The sequence below is a fragment of the Vidua chalybeata genome, chromosome 21, assembly GCF_026979565.1.
Source record: "Vidua chalybeata isolate OUT-0048 chromosome 21, bVidCha1 merged haplotype, whole genome shotgun sequence".
Classification (NCBI taxonomy): Eukaryota; Metazoa; Chordata; class Aves; order Passeriformes; family Viduidae; genus Vidua; species Vidua chalybeata.
The window spans coordinates 3,806,367-3,826,481 of NC_071550.1; the positions used below are offsets into that span (position 1 = coordinate 3,806,367).

The 20,115-nt window shown below is 48.4% G+C and overlaps 1 protein-coding gene across 6 annotated transcripts; it reads right to left on the reverse strand.

Annotated features, from left to right (window-relative positions):
- Positions 1-978: 978 nt before the first annotated feature.
- On the reverse strand, positions 979-20,051 carry ADAMTS13 (ADAM metallopeptidase with thrombospondin type 1 motif 13). 6 transcript variants are annotated; one of them, XM_053961737.1, is made up of 29 exons: positions 19,788-20,051; positions 19,422-19,488; positions 18,337-18,620; positions 18,073-18,214; positions 17,581-17,717; positions 16,880-16,963; positions 16,678-16,802; positions 16,283-16,429; positions 15,800-15,934; positions 15,144-15,294; positions 14,421-14,525; positions 13,845-13,996; positions 13,681-13,744; positions 13,042-13,168; positions 12,563-12,711; positions 11,107-11,227; positions 10,407-10,487; positions 9,964-10,145; positions 9,413-9,548; positions 7,695-7,824; positions 6,849-7,038; positions 6,493-6,637; positions 6,057-6,186; positions 5,027-5,231; positions 4,252-4,549; positions 3,639-3,785; positions 2,996-3,172; positions 2,485-2,669; positions 979-2,205 (listed from the first exon to the last, which is right to left on the reverse strand). In XM_053961737.1, the coding sequence occupies exons 1-29, from the start codon at positions 19,851-19,853 to the stop codon at positions 2,047-2,049; spliced, it is 4,221 nt and encodes a 1,406-aa protein (XP_053817712.1). In that variant the 5' UTR covers positions 19,854-20,051; the 3' UTR covers positions 979-2,046. The 6 variants fall into 6 exon arrangements, with proteins under 6 accessions (XP_053817712.1, XP_053817714.1, XP_053817713.1 ...); XM_053961739.1 differs by having other exon boundaries at positions 6,493-6,607; positions 17,581-17,720; XM_053961738.1 differs by having other exon boundaries at positions 6,493-6,610; positions 17,581-17,720.
- Positions 20,052-20,115: the final 64 nt, after the last annotated feature.

A 20,115-nucleotide genomic window follows, 5' to 3' on the forward strand; every position in this document is an offset into this window, starting at 1 on the left:
AAAAGGCTGTGGGCAGAGCTCTGCTGCTCATATTCATCAGCACAGGCACAGCCACGCACCTCACAGCAGCTCTGGATGCCCCCTGGAACAACTGGGTGTTGTTATCCAGGCAAGCCAGTGTTTGCTTTTCCAGAAAGGGAAACAGGAATCCTCACACTGACGGGAATTGAACACTGTTGTAAAATTCTGGTCTCCAGATTAGAGGGTTGCACTCCTCTTATCTGACTGGAATCAGCACAGGCACAGCCACACACCTCACAGCAGCTCTGGATGCCCCCAGGAACAACTGAGTGTTGTTATCCAGGCAAGCCAGTGTTTGCTTTTCCAGAAAGGGAAACAGGAATCCTCACACTGACGGGAATTGATCGCTGTTGCAAAATTCTGCTCTCCAGACAAGAGGGCTGCACTCATCTGACCGGAATCAGGTTTTCTCCCTAGAAATGGGAGCAGAAGTAGCACTTTGCAAGTAAATGCCCCAGCTGGCAACCTGGTGGTGTCCAAATGGGACAGGGGAACACCCTGAACTCTCCTAAATGATGGAGGCAACAGCTGCATTTTGTGCAGATGAACGTGGAACTCAAGCAGAGCCCAGCTCTGCACAGTCGATCTGGAACAATAAATAGCAGTGAGACTTGGGATCCAGAGCAGAGTGGGAAGACAGATCCCATCTGCTAAAAGGTTACAAAAAGGGGATTAAGGAAAGGATGTCTTTTCATTACCATCTCCTGTCAGACAGGAAATGAAGGCCCAGGGCCTGCATCACCCACGCACTGCAGAGGGATAGCTGATGTATCCAGCTCCTCGAGGATCTCACTTCAGGAATCTATTTTCTGGCTCCTCCAGGAATGGAACGTAAATCTGGAGGCTGGCAAGCAAAAATCTCCAGGTTTAACCAGAAAAAAAAAAAAGCTATTAATTAAGAAGAATATTTGTGGTTGTAGAAGGATGTCAGAGAATCCAACTGACAGAAAGCAGGAGCAGGGTTAAAGCTGCCCAGGCAGAACCATTTATTGCATCCAGCATGAAGAGCAAGAGCAGATGTGACCAGCCAGGCTCCAGGTGCAGAAAAGACCTTTAAGCAGTATATTGTGATTTTGAGGAGGATGACAGATTTGGACCAAAGCACAGCCCAATGTTCAAGACACTAAAAAAAAAAAAGAAATAACCTAAAAAATACATTTAAATGAAGCTTGTGTGAATATTTGCCACTGCTCTAAAATCCTGCTTCCTACCACAGCTTGTCCATGCAGCCTCAACCATAGTTCTTGTCAAATAAAGATACAGATTGATAGCACAGCTGCTGTTCTTATCTGAGCAAGTCAGACCTGGCATCAAACCTGGCATTAATTTTTTCATTTTCTCACAGAAAAGAAGTGGTGGTATCACTGTCAGATATGCAACAGTAGAACCACAGAAAGGGTGGCTGGGGAGGGACCTCAGGATGTCATTTAGTCCTCCCACATAAAGCCAGCTGTCACCAGGGCTTGCCCAGCAGGGCCTCAGTTCAGCCAACTTCTGAAAACATTCAAGCTTTGAGTGACCTGTCCTAGGGTGGCACTGCCCACCCCACACATCTCCTTGTGCTGGCAGTTTATCCTCATACACATCTCTGCCTTCTTTATTCCATTCCAGAACTTCACTGTGCCTCAGTTTTGAGGGGCATTTACACTACAAGGGAGTGAATTTAATGGCTAAAACATTACTTGTGGTGTGCAGAGGTTTATACTGGAACACCAAGAAATCAAATGACTCTCCTAAAAGGCCCCACCACATTACAGAGGCAGGACCCTGACACACTCCAGTGCCCAAGTCACCTCCTGCAGACATGTAAAGTGCATTAATGCCAACCAAATCAGATAGAAAGGAAGATTTGCTAAATATTTGGAGGTTACATATCTTTTGTATGATCTTTATCAAGACTGAGATCCCAAAGGAGTCAGCAGACATTGTTCTTACTCAGCAGATGAAGAAGCAGTTGCAAGAAGATTAAATGTGTGCTGTGAGCAGGCAGCAGTGACCAACTGGGCCTTTCTCAGGGCAGTGCTTTTATTTGGGCTCAATAGCATGATATTCAGCCCAGAAATGGGTTCTGTGATCCTTAACATTTTCATGGAATTCAATTTCAGCTTGGCTTCCTGTTGACTGCCACAGGAATTGCTGCTTCCCATGGAACACCACTGTCTTCATGGTGCTGACATCTCGGACCTGCAGGAAGAAAAACCAAACCATTTTATCTCAGCAGGCTAGACATGAAGTAAGTGCCCAAAAAATACTGGAGACTTGCAGATTGGTCACTCAGGGAAAACCTGTGCTACAAAGGTCAGAAGAAATACACTAGATATCAGAAATTGTCCTTCCCATCAGAGATGGGAACACAACAGAGATCCAAGGCCCTGGTTTGCGACTGAACTATGGGTGGAAATCTCTAATGGAGATGGGTTTGTTCCCATCCAAATCATCCCACTGGGGTTCCTGCCTCCTCACCAGGATGTAGTTGAAGTGAGTGTGGTTGCCCTCAGGGCCCAGGTCAGTGTTGAGGGCACGGATGGAGATGCGCTGCCGCGGAGCCACCGTGATGAAAGTCCGGCACACCACCTCCTGCCTCTCAGCAGGCAGCTGCACAGGATTCACTATTTCACCCTGGGGGCCAAACAGCTGCTGGTCACAGTCTGACAGGGCAAAGGGAGGAGAGAAAATGGCTTAGAGAAGTATCCAGCACCTCCAAGAAAGAAATCATTTAAATTAAGCACAGGCAGAACAGTTTCTTTAGGGATTTTCAGCTGGGGACCTTCAAGCATCAGCAAACACCTGTAGGGGGTTTGCTTTAAAACAAAGGGGGAGTCCACAGTTAACACTGATTCCAACACTCCTCAAGAAGGGCATTGTTAGTTGCTAAAAATGATGCAAGGTTTCCATAGATTTCCATAGGCAACCACCATTCATGGAACTCTGTGAGCCTTAATCTAAAGCAAGAGCAAAGCTTTCAGTCCAGTACCTTGGTAATATTTTTTGGTTGCAGTTCTGCTGTTGTACTGCAGAATGACCCCATTTCCTGGCAGCACAACACGCTGTTTCACAATCAGTGTGTTGGTTCTGGAATTTATCAGTGACAGAGGGAGCTTCCTGCAGCCTGTCCGCCACATCATTCGCCCAAAAAACAGCAGGACCTCACCTGGAACGGATGAGCACAGGGCCTAGAAACACTTTTATTTTAAGTAAGAGCCAAAGTCTCTCTTAGACAGGTCTGGAATCAAGTAATTTCTGCATCTTGTTTCTATCTTATCAAAATCTGTCATGAGAACAGGCCAGTTAACTAATGTAACTGCTGATTCCAGCTAGAGGGTACATTAGTTTTATAACAGGCCAAAACAAGCAGCTTCTTTAAACCCATAAGCTCCTTTCATCTCATATCTACCAACAAAACAGATAGGAAACCACTGTGTGAGGGGAGGACAAGCAGCATCTTCATTTTGTTCCATCTGGCAACAACTTGGTGGAACAGAAAAACTCAGTAAAGTGGTTTCAGAGATTACAGAGGCTCTGAGGCAGCCAGAGCTTCTCAAGGCACCAGAAAAGGTCCAGCATGAGATGCAGCTTTGCCAAAGGGCCAGGCTGGACCCCAGAGCTCCAGGCAGTACCTGCACTGCAGTTGAGGGAGCTCTCCAGGATGGTCACCGAGATCTCCTCCCTCAGGGGACGCCCGATGGCCACGGTGCAGTCCCTGCTCTCCACGCCTGTCATGTTGATGATGCCAGTGGCATTGAGAAACAGGTTTCCACAGACATCTGGACAGTAGAGACAGGTGAGAAACACACCCAGAAGGAACTATAGGAAAACAATTCCCTTTGGGGCACAATGAACAGATAAGGTCACATGTTCTGGGTAAAGCACAGGAAGAGTCATAGAATCCCAGAACATCCTGAGTTGGAAGGGACCCACAAGGGTCATGGAGTCCAGCTCCTGGCCCTGCACAGGACTACCCCAGCAATCACACCATGTGCCTGAAAGTGCTGTCTAAACACTCCCTGAAGTCTTGAGCTGCAGTCCCACAGGCTCCCAGGTCAGAAGAGTTTTGGGAAGCACAGGGAAGCGAGTCTTTGTTCCTAGCTCAGGTAACATGGACGTGCTGGAACAGCAGGTTTTCCCTCCCAGCCAGATGTATTCCCTCCCATGCTCCTGTCCCTGTCTGGCAGCAGGATCCCCACAGCCCAGCTGCACACAAGAAGCTCCTTTTGGCCGTGTCCTCCTCACCTCCACTGGGCTTTGTCTGTTCCCAGGGCCCAGCAGACAGAGGGACATCCAGGTCTTTGTGTCCATGGTCGGGGGCAGCTGCAGCTGTTGGCAGGTGTGTGGCTGGTGTCACTGGCTGCAGCTCTGCCCCAGGGGACTGGGTCCCCTCCTGCTCAGGACAGGGCCCTGCGGAGCAGCCACGCACCACGATGGCCTTGGGGAAGTGCCGGCAGAAAAGGGGATTCACGGGCTTGTGGGTCAGAGAGCTGAGACAGAAATCCTGCCTGGTCTGAATGCCATTCCCACAGGATGCTGAACACTGCAGAAGAACAAACCCACAGGATTTTATCCCTGCATTACAGGTGGTATTTGGAAATAAATGAATTGATAAGCTCATGCATGATCTGGGGGGTGTTCACTGATGCTCTTCTACCATTTGCCCTGTCAATGCTCCTGTTCCATCAGCTATAAGATGCCCCACCTTCCAGGGGACCTTCCAAACTATATATTTAAATTGCAGAACCACTTCCTAAAAAATCCCAAAATATCTGCATTCCAGGAGAAAACATGCCAAAACCATTTCTAAGCTGCAGCCAAAACTTGAGCTGAGGAAGGTGGGAAGCAAACCTACGGCTGCTAAACACAGGGCAGGGGAAAGGATGGAAAACACTCCTGGAAACAGTTTAGCATTTCTGTGGGAAGCCAACAGACAAGGCAGAAGTTGTCATTTCTCCCCTGCAACCTCCAGGGAAGGGAAGAGGTGAAAAAACCTCTGCATCTGAAGGGGAGTAGGTACCTCTGACCACTCGCTGAAGCTCCACTCGTAAGAGCACGTGCGGATGACACAGGGGACACTGGTGAGGGGCTTCTCTGCCACAGGGCACAAATGTTCCTCCTGCAAGACCTCCTGGCCATGGAGGGTCTGCACACAGGTGACCAGCTGCACTGCTAAGCCCAGCCCACAGCTGGAGGAGCAGGGCCCAGCTGGGGTTACCTTCCACCTGACAGGGCAGGGAGGACAGACAGTGAGTTAGTGATGAATCCCCACCCTGTCTCTCACTGCAGCAAAGGCACTGCAGTTCCCTCACCCTTCCTCCTTCTTCATCCTCTGCCTCACATGGTCTATGGTACTTGGAATGCAGGCTGGGGCAGCTTTGGAGTTGGATACAGAGGGCATTCCCATTTTGCCAGGAGCACACAGATTTCAAATCCACACTGAATCTTACTCTGCACTCCCCAGAGTGACACACACAGGCTTAACTGCAGAAACAATCTTATCTCCCTTCAAAACTCACACACCACTGAACTCTCAGATCAGGATCAGACCCCTGGGAGTGGCATCCTGTAAGAAAAGTGGCAGTAGCTTTCCAGATCCACAGCAAATAGGGCAGGGCAAGTTCACCACAAATCCTAAGGAAACTGCAATGCATTTCCTTCAGTTTTCAGAGCAGCTGCTCCAGATTCTGAGAGTACTTAATTCTTGCTACTTTCCTTGATGCTCTGTGAAAATTGTACAGCTGGCAAATGTCACCACCTTTTGCAGCTATAGATTTGTTCCTGCTTCCCCAGAGTAACAAGGGACCGAGAGTTCTTCAGTTTTTCTCTGGACTCAGACTCTGAGGACTACCCTTATTTCTGTCTGAGATCTACCAGCCCAGGAAACACTCTGAGTTTGCTGAGTGTGGAGCAGTGCTACAGTTTTTTCAACTGGTTGTGCTTCCAAAGAAGGGAAGAGTAGCCTGACCCTTCCTTTACCATGTCCCTGCAGACAGAGAGAGAAAGGAAAGACCCCTCACTGTCTCATTGTCTCCTGGCAAATGCTTTACCTTGGTGGGCAGGGGTTGAGATCACAGACTTTCACCCTGCTCTCTGGCTTTGGCACTGGCTGACAGTTTTCCTCCTGGGTTTCTTCTTTGGTGTCAAAAGCCACACAAACATAGTGCAGCTGAGTCTTACCTAGGAAGGGAAGCAATCTGACTGTGTGGTTTGGATGCAAGGGTTGAAAATAGGTCAGAAATGTCACATCTGTGTGTACAAAACAAGCAAGCTCTGCCCAAGCCATGGCACTCTTACTGCACTCATCCCCCCAGCTCTGAACCACAGCCAGACCACCCTCTAAATTATTCTGTTCCAAAAAAACTGTGATTACAGCTACTCTTAGAACTGTAGAGGGGGAAAGACCAGCTGGGCCCCGAGGTTCCCAGGCACTGAACTCACACCTACAGCCAAGCAACATTTCCCTGCAGCACAGAAAGGCCTCACCTCTACCACAGGAGACAGAACACTCCCCAGCTACAGGGCTCCAGACATACACAGTCTGATTTTCCAGCTGGACATGCCCAAGTGACTCCAGAGGCTGAAGTAAGTGTGCATCTTCCTCCTCAGAACAGAGCAAAAAACAGCTGCCCTAAACAAACCACCACGATGAACTGAGGAATCCAGCAGCATAATTAAACAGGGATGGAGCTGTCTAAAGGGACAGGGTGAACTTTTAACTGGGCAGAGCAGTGCTGCAAACCACCCCCCAGGCTCCAGGAGTGAGCTGGTGGTTCTTAACTGGTGGACAAAAGTGCAAAGCTCCCAGTGAGGTTCCTGAAGAGCCAAGGCAGCAAACTCACTTTGTCCCAGCCCAAAGGGCAGACATTGACCACACATGGCACAAGGGAGAGGGGTTTTTCTTCTGCTGGGCACAGGCTGTCATCCACCACAGTCTCCAGGCCATCATGGAACTGCACACAGGTCAGGTTCTGCTGGGCAACTCCAGTCCCACAGACAGCAGAGCATTCATCTCTCTGAGACATCTTCCACCTAAATGGGAGGCAACTGCATCACCCCATTTCCCACCTGGATCAGGGAGGTTTATTACTCGGGTCACTGGTCACAGAAATGGGTCATGCAGAGTATTCAGCTCCTCTGCTTCAAAAGCCTTGTCTGAATGTGACTGAGAGGACAATTTAAGTCCTTTCACTGACAGCTTTCAAGAACTTAAAGCACCTAAGCTAAAGGGCTATAGCTCACAGTGCAATCACTTTTTATTGAACAGTAAAAGGTCTCTGAGGGCAATGTCTGGGCAGGCTTGGCCCTTGCTCCTCCTTCCCAAATAATCAACACAAGGATCAACCCTCTTTGTTGGCACCATCTTGGAAAGGATGTGAGAGGCATCTTCTTCTGGATATACCCTTAAATATCTTCATTTAGCAGATTACTGCAAACCATTGAAGGACTATTTCCCATTCCTTCAGCTGACATCTCCATTATCTCACAGGACCAGGAAAGACAGAACACAGTTTGGGATTGGGATCTGCTACCCCATTATAATTAGGAGGACACTACTTCCTATTTATCTTTTTTTTTTTTTTTTTTTTTTTTTTTTTTTTTTTTTGACCTTGCACAACACAAATACAGAGCCTGGGTTAAGTGGCAGAGCAAAGCAGGAATTGAGATGAGCTTCCAGGAGAACCAACCTGTAGAGGCACGGCTCCATGGCACAGGGCTTGTGCTCTGGGAGGGGCTGTGGCAGCTCCAGACACCACTGATCCTCTGTTACTTCATTCTTGGTCTGATCAAAGCACACGTGAGCCACTGGCTGCACCCCTGGGACACAAAAGGAAAAGGAATTGGAGTTATAACCCAAAGTGAACAGTTGCCCTCTGTTATGGAAGGAAGATGCAGTGATTTTGCTTTACTCAATCCCCTGGGTAAGAAAATGAGCTGTGTGGGAATTCAGACTTCCTGTAAACACACAAACACCTTCTTTGTGCTGTAACCTCCCTCAAGAGTTTTAAAGTGATTTTCCAAGGTGAGCACCCTAGCAGAGGAGAAGTCTGATTGATAACCCACTGCCAAAATGGAAAGGTTGCTCTAAACTGGCTGTTTGAAAGAATAAAGATATCAATCATAATTTGGAACAAATTACTTCTAATGATCTGACTGATGAGGGACAGCAAAATAAGCTCTAGGAGGGAGCTGGTTTTAAATGCCACTGTGTAGAAGTGACCAGGTAATAGCACCACACAGCCCTCATGCTCAAACAGCACCAACCTCCTCAAAAGCACCATCAACAGCTAAAACCAGAGGCACTGGGAGAGAAACTGGAGACTTCCAGTGCCTGCAGCAGGCAAGGAATGAAATATTCATAAGCTACAGCTATAAAGAAGGTTTTTAACAATAATGAACATAAAAAGCAAAGCAGATGAAAAGTCAAACTCAAAGAAATTACAAGCAAAGCTAAAAGGAGTCTCCTTTCAGTGAATGGGCTACAAGGAGAGCCAGGCATTCCTGAATCTCAAGCAGCATGACCCCGAGCACCAAATGTCCAGAATCCATCAGCAGCCTTATCTTTGCTCTACCCTCCTTGTTTTCAAATAATGACTATTGCTAAGGAGGGCCTGTGCATCACTTTCAGCTCTCAAGGTGCAATTTCAGCCCAGATTCCCAACTTTCTGTTATTTTAAGTCCTGACTTTCTCATTCTTTTTTTCTGTTTGTGGCTGCATTAGCTGGAGGCTCTGGAGCATTTTGAGCTCTTTACTTCAGGCTGAACTGATTCAGCAATCAGTTCACCTGGGGGATTTGCTGGAGAAAAGCTCTCCAGGCATAACTAGTTGTGTAGATTGACTTACATAAATATTCATTAATGCATTTTCTAAATCCTTGTCACAGAAGTCTTGAGAGGCCTGACAGTGTCATCTGAATTATCTGGCAAACAAGATGTCAGGCCATCTATCAGAGTGAGCTGTTACAATCTGCATTATGATTCCTTTAGGGAGACAGAAAGGATTAGCCATGGCACAGGAATAGAATTCAAAGAAGGAAGTTTCATAATTAGCTCTGAGGCTTTAGTTAGACACCAGATACCCCTTTGGTCTCAGACTTCTGATGTTTAGCCAACTTCAAATTACAGTCTTCACTAACTTTGAAAAATGGGAGAAAATTATTTAGTCTTAAAACCAAGAATTCAGTTAAAACCTATTTAAAAATCCTCTCCATGATCAAACACTTTCCTTATCATTTTGATGATTCAGCTCATTTGCTGATTAGTTAATTTAATTCAAAAGCTCCACCACTTTTTCCTTTGGTTCAGTCGAACACTAGCAATCATTTCCAGCAATCTGCTTTGAAATTCAGTTCAGACCAAAGGAGAAGTCTCCATAAAAAGTAAAGACTGAGTCCTGCTGCCTCACCTTCCCCACAGGTCACTGAACACGGGCCAAGCTGAGGAATCCACAGATAGGTCAGGCTCTCCCTGGGGACAAAGTAGCTGAAGGTGATGTCTGGGTTGGTGGCATTGCCATATTCTTTTGTGTACCTCCTGTAGACCTGGGGAAGGAAAAACTGTGGTCAGTGCAGAAGAAAACTTGGATTTATTTCTTAGGATGGAGGAAGGAGAAGCCAGTCTCTCTTCTTTCCATCCAATCCTGAGCCTCACTGCAATGCCTCAGTCCCAGCCAGATGCAGTCAGAGCACCCACCCTGTGAATTCTGGGCACTGAAAGTGACTAAACCAAGCAAAGGTTTAACTCAGTGTGGTTTCCTCCTCGCAATCACTCCCAGTCCTGCCTGTGGGCAGCCAACCCCCAGCCATTCCCAAGAAAAGGAATACCATCACTCTTCAGTGAACACCATCTCCCCCAGCCTTGGACACAAAGTTACCTGAATCCACCACACCTGAGCAAAGCCACCCAAACCAGGCCACTTCTGACTGGTCCCCTTCCAACTCTGCTGCTTTAATTCACCTGTATTTCAATTTCTTCCTGTGTTGGCCCATCCACATGGATTTCCTCCAGGCTTGGCAGGTTGTCCTGGGTGAGAAACACTTGGTATTTGATCTGGTTGTCCTCCAGAACTGACGGGTAGGTGACATTCAGTGAGATTTTTCCTTTTCCAGCCACCACGTACTCTCCTTTAACCTTCACAGCTGGAGAAGCCAGAGGAGCAGTGAGGTTAAGAGACATGATGTGGTCACCAGGATCCCCTGGTGCTGGCAGCTGCTGGCTGCCCACTTGGTAGGAACCAGCTTGATCCAAGTTTGGCATCCCATGGAGCGTGGCTCCTACAGCTTCCCACTGGAGAGCCTCTCACAACCAAAATGCAGCACCAAAAATTCCATTTCTTTGTTTACAGAGACTCCTTGCAGCCCTGCCTGTATCCCCCCTCCTCTCCTTTTCATTCCACTCACCCAGGTGTGTGAAGAGAGGCCTCCTGTTGGTGACATGGACTGAGGTGGTGTTGCAGGGCAGGGACAGAAATGTCACATACTCTGGAAGGGTGGAAAGGAGAAAGATGTGGTCACCTTCCATCACTGAAACCCTGTGGGAAAGGATGGGGATTGCAGCTCAACTCCTAAATTCACCCTGACCCTGCTCCTTGCCTTGAACACAGCGATGGTGACACAGCAAACACAACTGAGCTGCATTCTGTGTCCTGTTACCACATTTCTTTGGTTCTTTTTAGGTTCTCTGCTAATATCTCTACATGAGACTGCAAGAGCCAGACCAGTTCCCAAATTTAACATCTCAGGAAGCATGGACAACACTCTCAAGGACATGGTGGGATTGGTGGGTTGTCCTGTGCAGGGCCAGGAGCTGGACCCAATGACCCCTGTGGATCCCTTGTGATATTTATCATTCTGTGAGCTGATATCACCTCCAGCTCCCAACAATTTATGGGACTTCCCAAACAGTTACATTTCTGACCCACATCCTGAGAATTATGACCATATAAAAAAGGCATTCTGCCTACCTCCTTCAGCACTGACCACCCAAAATCCATCTCCATACCCTCCATAAAATAAAACCAAGCAGAAGGGAGAAGTCATATGGAGAAGATTTGGAACACTGACTGCACACAAACAGAGCCTAAGGGGGAAGACTACACACCTTTAGCTTTCCCTTCTGTGTAGGATCCACTCACTTCAGTGCAGGTGGAGTTGTCACCCCCACAGACCTTGCAGGGATCCATGGCCTTCCTGGAGCCCATCTGGCCATCACACCCAAATGCCTGAGCAGAGGGGAGAGTCTGTCAGCCTGGCCTGCTCTGAGAAAACAAGTGAGCAAAAGCAACATTCCTGAGCTCCTGAATCTGCCCTTTCCATTTGGAATCTGGATTTAGGAGGACAACAAAGGAAAAGATGTGTTTGCACCTAGGGCTGCCACTGGACAGCAGTGTGCAAAGCCAGGGACTGGGAGGTTTTAGCTGAGAGCACAACTCTCAGTAACTGTGACATTTTCTTTCCCATAAGAAGCAGCCCAAAAAATCTCTCCTGTGACCTAAACCCAAAGCTCTGTGCTCTCTTCTATGAACTCTTTCTGGAGGGAGGAAGGGAGGAAAAAACAAAAGCCCACGAGAACACTAAACATGAATGGCAGGTTCTAAAGGAATCTTTAGCTCCCCAGACTCCAAAGCCAAAGCTAGCTCACATCACTTCAGTCCCATGGAACTCAAAAGAGAGATTCTATCCCCATTCCCACGAACAAGACTAATTTACACAAAGCTACAGGAGGATCTCAGCAGGCTTAACAGCAAAACATGTGCAACTGCTGAATTTATACTGCAGCCACTGATCCCAGGCTTTGGAAGCTGCCATAACATGCATATTTATCACTGCTGCCAATAAAAGAGCCAAAATCAGAGCAGGTTGTGCCTACACCCTCTACTGTTCACGGAGGGAAACACTTCACAAAACATGGTGAGCACGAGGATAATGAGAAAAACATAAAATTTACAAAGAGTATTCTGGGAATGTAAAGAAACAACAGAAAACATCCAGCCGGGTCAGCACTGAGCAGTTCCTAAAACGCAGACAGCGCGGGGGAGTTGTAGCCAAGGTCATCAGGAAAGAATGCCTTCCTCAGGTCCAATCCAGGAAAAAACTCCACAAGTTAGACTTCAGTTTTGATCAGCAATACTCCAAAAATCAATTCTGTCAACTTGTGATGCCCAGGTTTTGCTCCTTATCTTGCCACTGACTCAGTGATTCAAGTCATGGAACTTCCCTCCAAGACAGGGCATTTTATGGGGCTAATTACAGCAGGCAAGCTGAGCAGCTAATGATGTCTCTTCCACCAACACATAAACCAATTGCTTCTTGGATTAGGGATGAATAGCCCTGTGTGTTTACTGCATAATTAGCAGAATGTCTTATCTAGAGGGCATTGGATGCAAAGACAGAACAGTAGATTTTTGGAGTCCATCCAACACACCAAGAACAAAACTCTGTTCTGAGAAGAGCTCACTCTGTTGTTTGGGACACTGTTTTTTCCTAGCATGATTTCCCCTGACTCCTGTGGTGCAGATCACCTGCCAGGGGCTCACCTGCACTCCCCAGTCACTTACTCTGCATCTCCCCATGACACACAGATGGAGATCCCCGTGGTGCTCCGTGTCATCCTGCTCACACCTGGTTCCATCCAGGAAATTGTCCCCACGGCTCACCATGAACTCCTTGCCCACAGCCCTGCACATGTGCTTGCAGAGCAGGTCCCCTGGAGCAGGCAGGCACAAGGAAGGAGTTACTCTTTCAGGAAGGCACGTGGCTGCCCATCAAGCAATGGGAGAAAACCCAGAGAGGTTTTGGACTCCCATCACTGGAAGTAACCAAGGGCAGGCTGGATGGGGCTTGGATAGTGGAAGATGTCCCTGCCATGGTGGGATAAGTTTTAAGGTCCCTTCCAACCCATACCATTCTGGGATTCTATGATCTCTCAGAAATCACCCAGGTTTCATATGAAAACTAAAGCACTCAGTGAAACAGCCTTTTCATTCCAAAGTACAGAGGCCCATGAGCACAAACTGAGGTTCCAGATATTTCTTACCTTTGGCAAAGCCAACAGCAGAGGTCCAGGTATAAAAGGATGGTGTTTCTACATCAAGGTACAGTGGCTTTAAATTTGTTGCTGCACATTGTTCAGACATGAAGTCCTGCTGGGTCATCAGACAGGCCTGGATCCCAGAGAGATAATTGTGTAAGGAAAGGAAGTGACTGAGCACTGACATTCAACCCTCTAGCTAAAGGCAAAGTGCAGTTGCTGGTGATTAAAACACCCAAACAACTGCAAAGAAAGAAAACCACTTTAAAGGAAGGCTGCAGGATATGCAGAGAATTGTGCTTGGAAACTGATATATTTGCAATTTATACAAAATAAATAGATAAGGAAAACAGGAACAATACAAGAAAGCCCATCTGAAGAAAACCATCATTGTGAGTCACTATTTTCTCAGCATCTGTCCTGCTATGGGGCATAGAGAAAATGCTTCATTACATGTGAACAAGGCTATTAAATAATCCTGCTGCCTTCCATGGCACAAATACCTCTCCCGCTGTCAGACAGATGGAGCCTGTACACCAGATCTTTACCAGAGCAGTCAGCTGTGGGAAGGACAGTCACAAAACACCCAGCCCTCAACGGGTTCAACAGTGAGACAGACGTTCAGATGCTGCTGAGCTCCATTACCTGCGTATTGCACATCTCTGCTTGCATGCTGGCACCGTGGCACTCCTGCCCCCCAAATGCAGGCCTGGAAATGACAGAATTCCTCAACAGAGGCAGGTTTGTCCCAGGCAAATAGGAAGACTCAGCCCCGAGGCCCTGGGCACAGGCAGGTCCCCATGTCTCACCTGGGGTTGTTACAGAAGCGCTGCCTCAGCACCACCCCCCCGCCGCAGCTGCGGGAGCAGGGGGAGAGGGGGCTCCAGGCAGACCAGTGCCCATGGACCACAGCCATGGGGTTCAGTTCCTCCAGAGAGCTGCACTGACCCTTGGAGCACCACTAGGACCAAGAACACACAGAACTGGCAGCAGTGAACGCAACAGGGCTGGGATCTAAAAGGTTGGCACAAGTCTTTGGCAGGCCAGTAACAGAGAGTCCCAAGGTGAATGAGGCACCTTCTGACAAGAGGCTGAAGAGTCCCCTTCCTAATTAGGGTCTAACGTGAGGCTGGGGTCAAAGCAAAGAGCAGGCAGGCCATTTCCAGTAGGAGAGCTCAGATATCAGGCTGTAGAACTGCAAAGCAACTCCAGAGATAAAGACAAGGTGGAAAGACCAAGATGAGGACATAACAGTACCAGTTTAGGACTGGTTTTAGCTCCCTGGCCAAGGGGCAGTGAGTGCCAGGTACCTCCCAGACACTGACAGAGCTTTGCTGTCTGAGCTCCACAGCCCCCACACCCACTCCTGGTGGGAGCCTCCTTACCTTGTTGATCCCACACTCAGTTCCATCCAGGAGGGGAACCAGAAGCCGAGTACAGCTGGATTTGTCTGCTGGCTGTACATGGCATGAGAGAACTTTACAGATGTCCTGGTGTGACAAGAAAATCAGAGAGTTCAGGGAGTCAGGCTCAACAACACAGTCCCAAAAGTCTAAACAGGGCATGTCCTGGGTTTTCTCCCAGACACCAAACAATGCAAATTCCTTCACTTTTCCTGCTATTGGGCAAAAGCTGTGAGCAAGTCAAAAGATCATCACTGTAGTGATCACCAGCTGTAATGCTGGAAGATGATCAACTGAAGCAATTAAAGTTTCACCCACCTTAGTGTTTCCTCATTAACAAAACATGTCCAGATGGCAGCTATTAAACACGCTGTGCTTCCCAGACAAAGGGATTTCAGCCATGGCAGGGAAGCTGGAGGAATCCAGTGAACAAGAATTCCCCAAGGCAGGACTCTGAGTGGGTGCACCCAGCACTGCCAGCTGTGCACAACAGCACCCAACTGTGCAAACCTTACAGGAGATTTATGTGGAGGAAGGAGGTGATGAAGAGAAGGGAAACATTTTGAAAGCTTTGCCAAGAAATCTGTGGCAGAAAAGCACCTTCGATCCCTTCAGAATAAAAATGCTGCCAGCCATTTCTCCCAAATTTTGGCTCCTGAACATTTCCCTGCTGCCCTTAGCAAGACAGACAAACTTTCTACCTACAACATTGGTGTCAGCAAAGGTGCAAGCTGTGGCCATACTCCCAAAGGCAATTTTACACTGCTCATCTGCTCCGTAGTACAAGCCAGGCTTCCACCCTGGGATGCTGCCGTCCATGTCCGGCAGGTCATTCAAGCAGCTTGTTTGGCCTGTACTGATAGAAACATGAGGAATAACTTTCCCAGCTGTGGGTAGTGAGGACAAGGACATGTTTGCAGACTTGTGCTGAGTTTCACTCTGGGAGTTGGCTGCTGCTTTCCCAGACAACACATGCTCGCTGTGGGCTGGGATGGATTTAGTTGCAGCAGCTGCCTGGAGATGCTCACAGTTCCCTGCTGCTGGAGTTCTATCCCATTCCTGTCCTGCACCCAGCCAGCAAAGCCTGCAGTGCCTGGATGCTCTGATGTTGTAAATAAAATGTGCAGGCTGAGCCAGTGTCTGAGAAATCCAACCCAGCCCAGGCATGTCGGGCACCAACCAAAGCCACTTCCAGCTACATGAAGCAAAAACTGGGTTTAACCTCAGCAACAATTACTAAGAAATAAACAAACCCCAAGCTTTTCACTGTTCCTCGTTTTTCAATAAACTTTTTCCTTCACTGAGTTTTTTTCTCCTAAGCTCCCAGCACAGGGAACTGAAGAACCCCACCATTCCCTTACCTGACAAGGGCCAGGAACTGCTCCCGGCTGCACGGAGACCAGGTGAGGTCGATGCTGTTGTGGTTTCCTGCTGAGCCCATGATGTAACCACTGCTGCTGCACACATTCCCCTCTCCATCGTGGGCAATGCCAAGGCTGTAACAGAAGCAGCACAGAGCCCTGAGGAGAAGAAACCCAGAGGCTGGATTCCCTCAGAGCCTCCCTTCTCTAAGCAGGGACTGAGCTCCCTCTGCAGCCCTTCCTTCTACTGTTGTCACGAAGGGTTTCTCTCCTCTTTGCTGCTTCTAATTGTCACAGGACATGCAGGAATGTAAAAATGCAAGGAATTCTTTCCAAAATAATCCATGATGATGACCAAAAGGGTTAGAATAATCCATGGGGAATTCTTTTTACGTCAAGAGGTCCTTTTGCTTCTTTCCTAAACTGGAGCATGTTTTTCCCTGAATAAAACCTACTGGGCTGCTCTGGCAGTTTCCTACTGACCTGTGCCCAATCTCATGGGCTATGGTGACTCCAAGGTCAAAGCCAGTGTCCTGGGTAATGACACAGCTCCAGAAGGAGGAGCAGACTCCCCCTAACTGAGTCACTCCACGAAGTTCCTTGTTCCCATCAGGCAACTCCAGGTCAAACCTAAAGTAAGAGAGACATAAAGAGGAAAGAGCAAAGAACCCTCACACCTAAAAAAGTCAGGTCTAGACACTCAGCTGAATTTATCTGAGCTTTGCCAGCTAGCTAACATTTCTTTTGACACAAGCGCCCACTGCTCCAATTTGATGATGATTCCACAACAAAAAATCCAAACGTTCTCAGACAAGCAGAACGGAATAAAACAACCTAATCCTATTTCCCAGTCCCTCCCAGGGCAGGGAGCTCAGCACCTGGTGATGTAGAGGACAATGTCAGCATGCTGGGGGTCAGAGTCGTTCTGGGGGTTCACCTTCTTGCTCCACTCACAGACACTGATGAGGGAGGAGGTGATGTTGGTGGTGATGTTCACCTCTGCCTGGAGGGAAGGCACACGATGGCACATTCCAAACAGCTTGGAGCTTGGGCAAGCCTCAAACACAGCCCTCCCCTTACCTCTGGCTCTCTCAAAACCAGCATTTGCATGAGGTGAACTCTGAAATGAGCCCCCAGTGAGGCATCTCTGAGCAGCTCTGCTCCCTGAGAAGAGACAGAAAGGATTCAATAACCAAGGGGCCTTGGGGACTCCCACTCCCTGTTCCCAAAAACTGGGCTGAACTCATTACAAAGGTAACTACAACACTAACATATGCACTACAAATGTTAAAAAATCTGTCAAGAGGTGAGAAGTGGTTGATTTGTCAGAAACTCTGAAGCAGGGAGAAGAATCTGCATGAAAAGTTTCACAGGGTAGAGTGAATGCTAAAGACTTTTCTGCAGTACACACAGAGAAAAATTCTTAATAATAGCAAAAAGAGACACGAAAATTCTGCAACAGAAATAAAACAGTGAAATGTAAAATATAAGATGGATTCAGTGGATTTAGCTCAATCCCACTGAAAGCAACAGGGTGAGAAAACTTTACCTGAGTTGCAACATAAGTAATGAAACTAAGAGCTACATTTTCTGTGGGTTGTAAATCCTCTAAGATCTTCTTTTACTCCTTGTACAAGGGAATTTGGGGGATTTCATGCCCAGGGAAGCACAGAGGAATGCCCTGCACATGAGCTCTGTACCAGGGACAGGTGACCCCAACCACCCTGAGGTCCTGCCTGGGGCTCAGCCTGGGGCAGGATCCCAAGCCCAGAGCCACTCACAATGTTCAGGTTGGCCAGGATGTAACGCTCCGTGTCCTCTCTGTGGTGCAAGTAAACATCTGGCCCTGCCACCACCATCAGCTCCAGATGTTTGACAGCTGCCTCAGCCCTCTTGTGCAGGCGAGGAGGAGCCCACCCTGCTGGACAGCACAGAGGGACACCAGGAGGTTCAAAACACCATGAAAGGTCCCACAGATCCACTCCCTCTCCCCAAAGGCTGCAGGAACTCAGCTGCAAGTCCACTTCTCCAGGGGCTTGCTCAGCTTTCCCACTTCTGGTGGTGTCTTTCACCTGCCAGCAGCTTTAGCAACACACCTGTGCTATCAAAATAACAAGCAGCCACATCAGACACACTGGGCACACCTCGGCGAGGTGAGAAACCTTTTCAAGTCTACTCGTGATTTTGTGAACACAAATTTTTCCTCTGAGCTCATGGAAGCAATGCTCCAGGAGACAGCGTTTCCAGCAGGGCTCCCTCTCCATGGCTGTTACCTCTGGCTGGCTTTGCCTCTCTTGCAGCACTTTTGAAGAGGATGTGGGGGCTGGAGAAGCCGAGGTCCTTCAGCAGAGCCACATCTTTGCTCCTGACTGGCCTGATGTGAACCTTCTCCTCACCCACGGTGACCACTCCTTGCTGAAGCAGATAAAATTCCACCTCTGAGTTATTCCAAAGGTATTTGCTACCCATGGGGACTGCAAAGATTTATTCAGTGGATGGTTCACACACGTTTGGTGCGTGAAGCTGCTCATACTCACCAGCTGCCCTTCACAGAAGGTGACTCTGCTCCTGGCCCCAGGAGGCTGCAGGGCTTTTCCACCTGCAAAGCAGCTCCCTGGGAATCTCTTCAGTAAAATAAAGGAAGAGTTCACCACCTGGCTGCTCACAAAGGAGGAGGAAAGGAGGGCGTGGTCCTCTAGGAATTCAAAGGCATAGAGCTGCCCCCAGGCCTGGATGGAGCAATGCTGGACCCGACAGGGCCTCAGCCCAAAATGTTCTTCTTTACAAGGGCAAGCTGGCTCAGCCACAACAAACTCAGGTACTGAAAGAAACGAGACAAGACCAGAACAAGGGCAGCATGAGAAAGGACGATGCACAAACCCCCAATGTAAGGTTTATTTCCCCAGGAAAAATACCCTAAAAATGGCAACTGTGGCCTCTTGGGGTCATGGTGCCAACAGCCATTCACAGAATTTCTGTGTTTTTTGTATTCCAAAGTGAGGATAACCTGACTGGGAACACACAACAGAAACTGGTGCTGAATTTATTGCAGCTTTTGCTCTCTCAATAACAAGAATGGTTCATCTAAAAAAGGCTGAGACAGTTTTGTTCCTGCAGCTTTTAACTATTACTGAGTGGGAATTATTATAACGCAGACAAAGACACTGGGATGAGCACTAGGTGAACTCAACAGAGACAACACTCTTCCTTTAGGGATTTAAGACTTCAAAACATCTTTATTCTGAACTATCATCAATCCAGACCCAGAATTCAAATCTCTTTGTGCATTTATTTGAAAAAAATAGTAATAATTAACAAGTATTTAAAGTTACCCTTAGTCTAGAGCTTTTGTCAGAAGAAGAACACCCATACAGAGAATGGGGAGTGCAGCAGAAATGTGCAAAAGGTTGAACACATCTCCCTGAGGAGATTTGAAACTGACATCTCTCCATCCACTCACACTGAAACCCAGCTTGTCTCGCTTGCATTGGGACTCAGAAACACCAAATGCCGGTCATTTCAGGGGCTGCTAATCAGTTGTTAATTAGCACTGTCAACCACACAGGGTTACAAATCAAGAGCCAGATGTGCCCTAAGCTGAGGGAGACTGAGTCCTGCATACCATCAGACACTGAGCTGGTTCCAAAGTAAGACAAAACATCTTCCCCATCCAGAGCGCCGAGGAATTTCTGCAAGAAGAAGAAGAGCAAAAAACAAATGGACACAAGGCTCTCCCTTCGCTGGAGCTGAGCTGGAAGGAACGCCAGCAAACAGCTCAGCAGTCCCAGAGCCAAGCCCTCATGGCTTTACTCCGCGCCGAGCACGGGCTGCACAAGGGAACAGCTTTATCTTCGTGATTAGCGAGCTCGGACGCAGTTTGGCTTAGAGCGGGTCGTCTCTTCTTCTTTTTCCTTTTTTTAAATTTTTTTTAGCTTTTCTTAGAAGCGCGGCAGCGTTCCTGGAAGGGCCGCTCGGAGGTCAGACTCACCTCAGGGAGCCAGCACAGCCCCAGCGGGAGCACGGCGAGCGCCCGCAGCGCCAAGCTGACCGTCATGCCGGACGAGCCGAGCTCTCCGAGCCGAGCACGAAGAGTTTTCGGCCCAAGGCATCACGTGGAGCGGAAGGGAAGAGCAAAAAACAGCCTTTGAGCAAACAGCGTCCGAGCAAACACGCTCCGAGCGGGCCCGCGGGGGACGCGGCCGCAGCGGCAGCTGGAGCGCGGCCGGCCTTGCGCAATGTCCGCGGCTTCTCCAGCTTGTGCGCCAGCCCCGCCGGGCCAAGGGGCGGCTCGGGGGCCGTGTGGCCATGGGGACACA

Excerpts from the sequence above, each read along its gene's own strand:
- ADAMTS13 (XM_053961735.1), bottom strand. The coding sequence starts at position 19,853 with ATGACGGTCAGCTTGGCGCTGCGGGCGCTCGCCGTGCTCCCGCTGGGG. Across the intron at positions 5,232-6,056 it reads CTCAACCCCTGCCCACCAAG|GTGGAAGGTAACCCCAGCTG; the intron begins GTAAAGCATTTG and ends CTGCCCTGTCAG. Across the intron at positions 4,550-5,026 it reads GCTTCAGCGAGTGGTCAGAG|TGTTCAGCATCCTGTGGGAA; the intron begins GTACCTACTCCC and ends GTTCTTCTGCAG.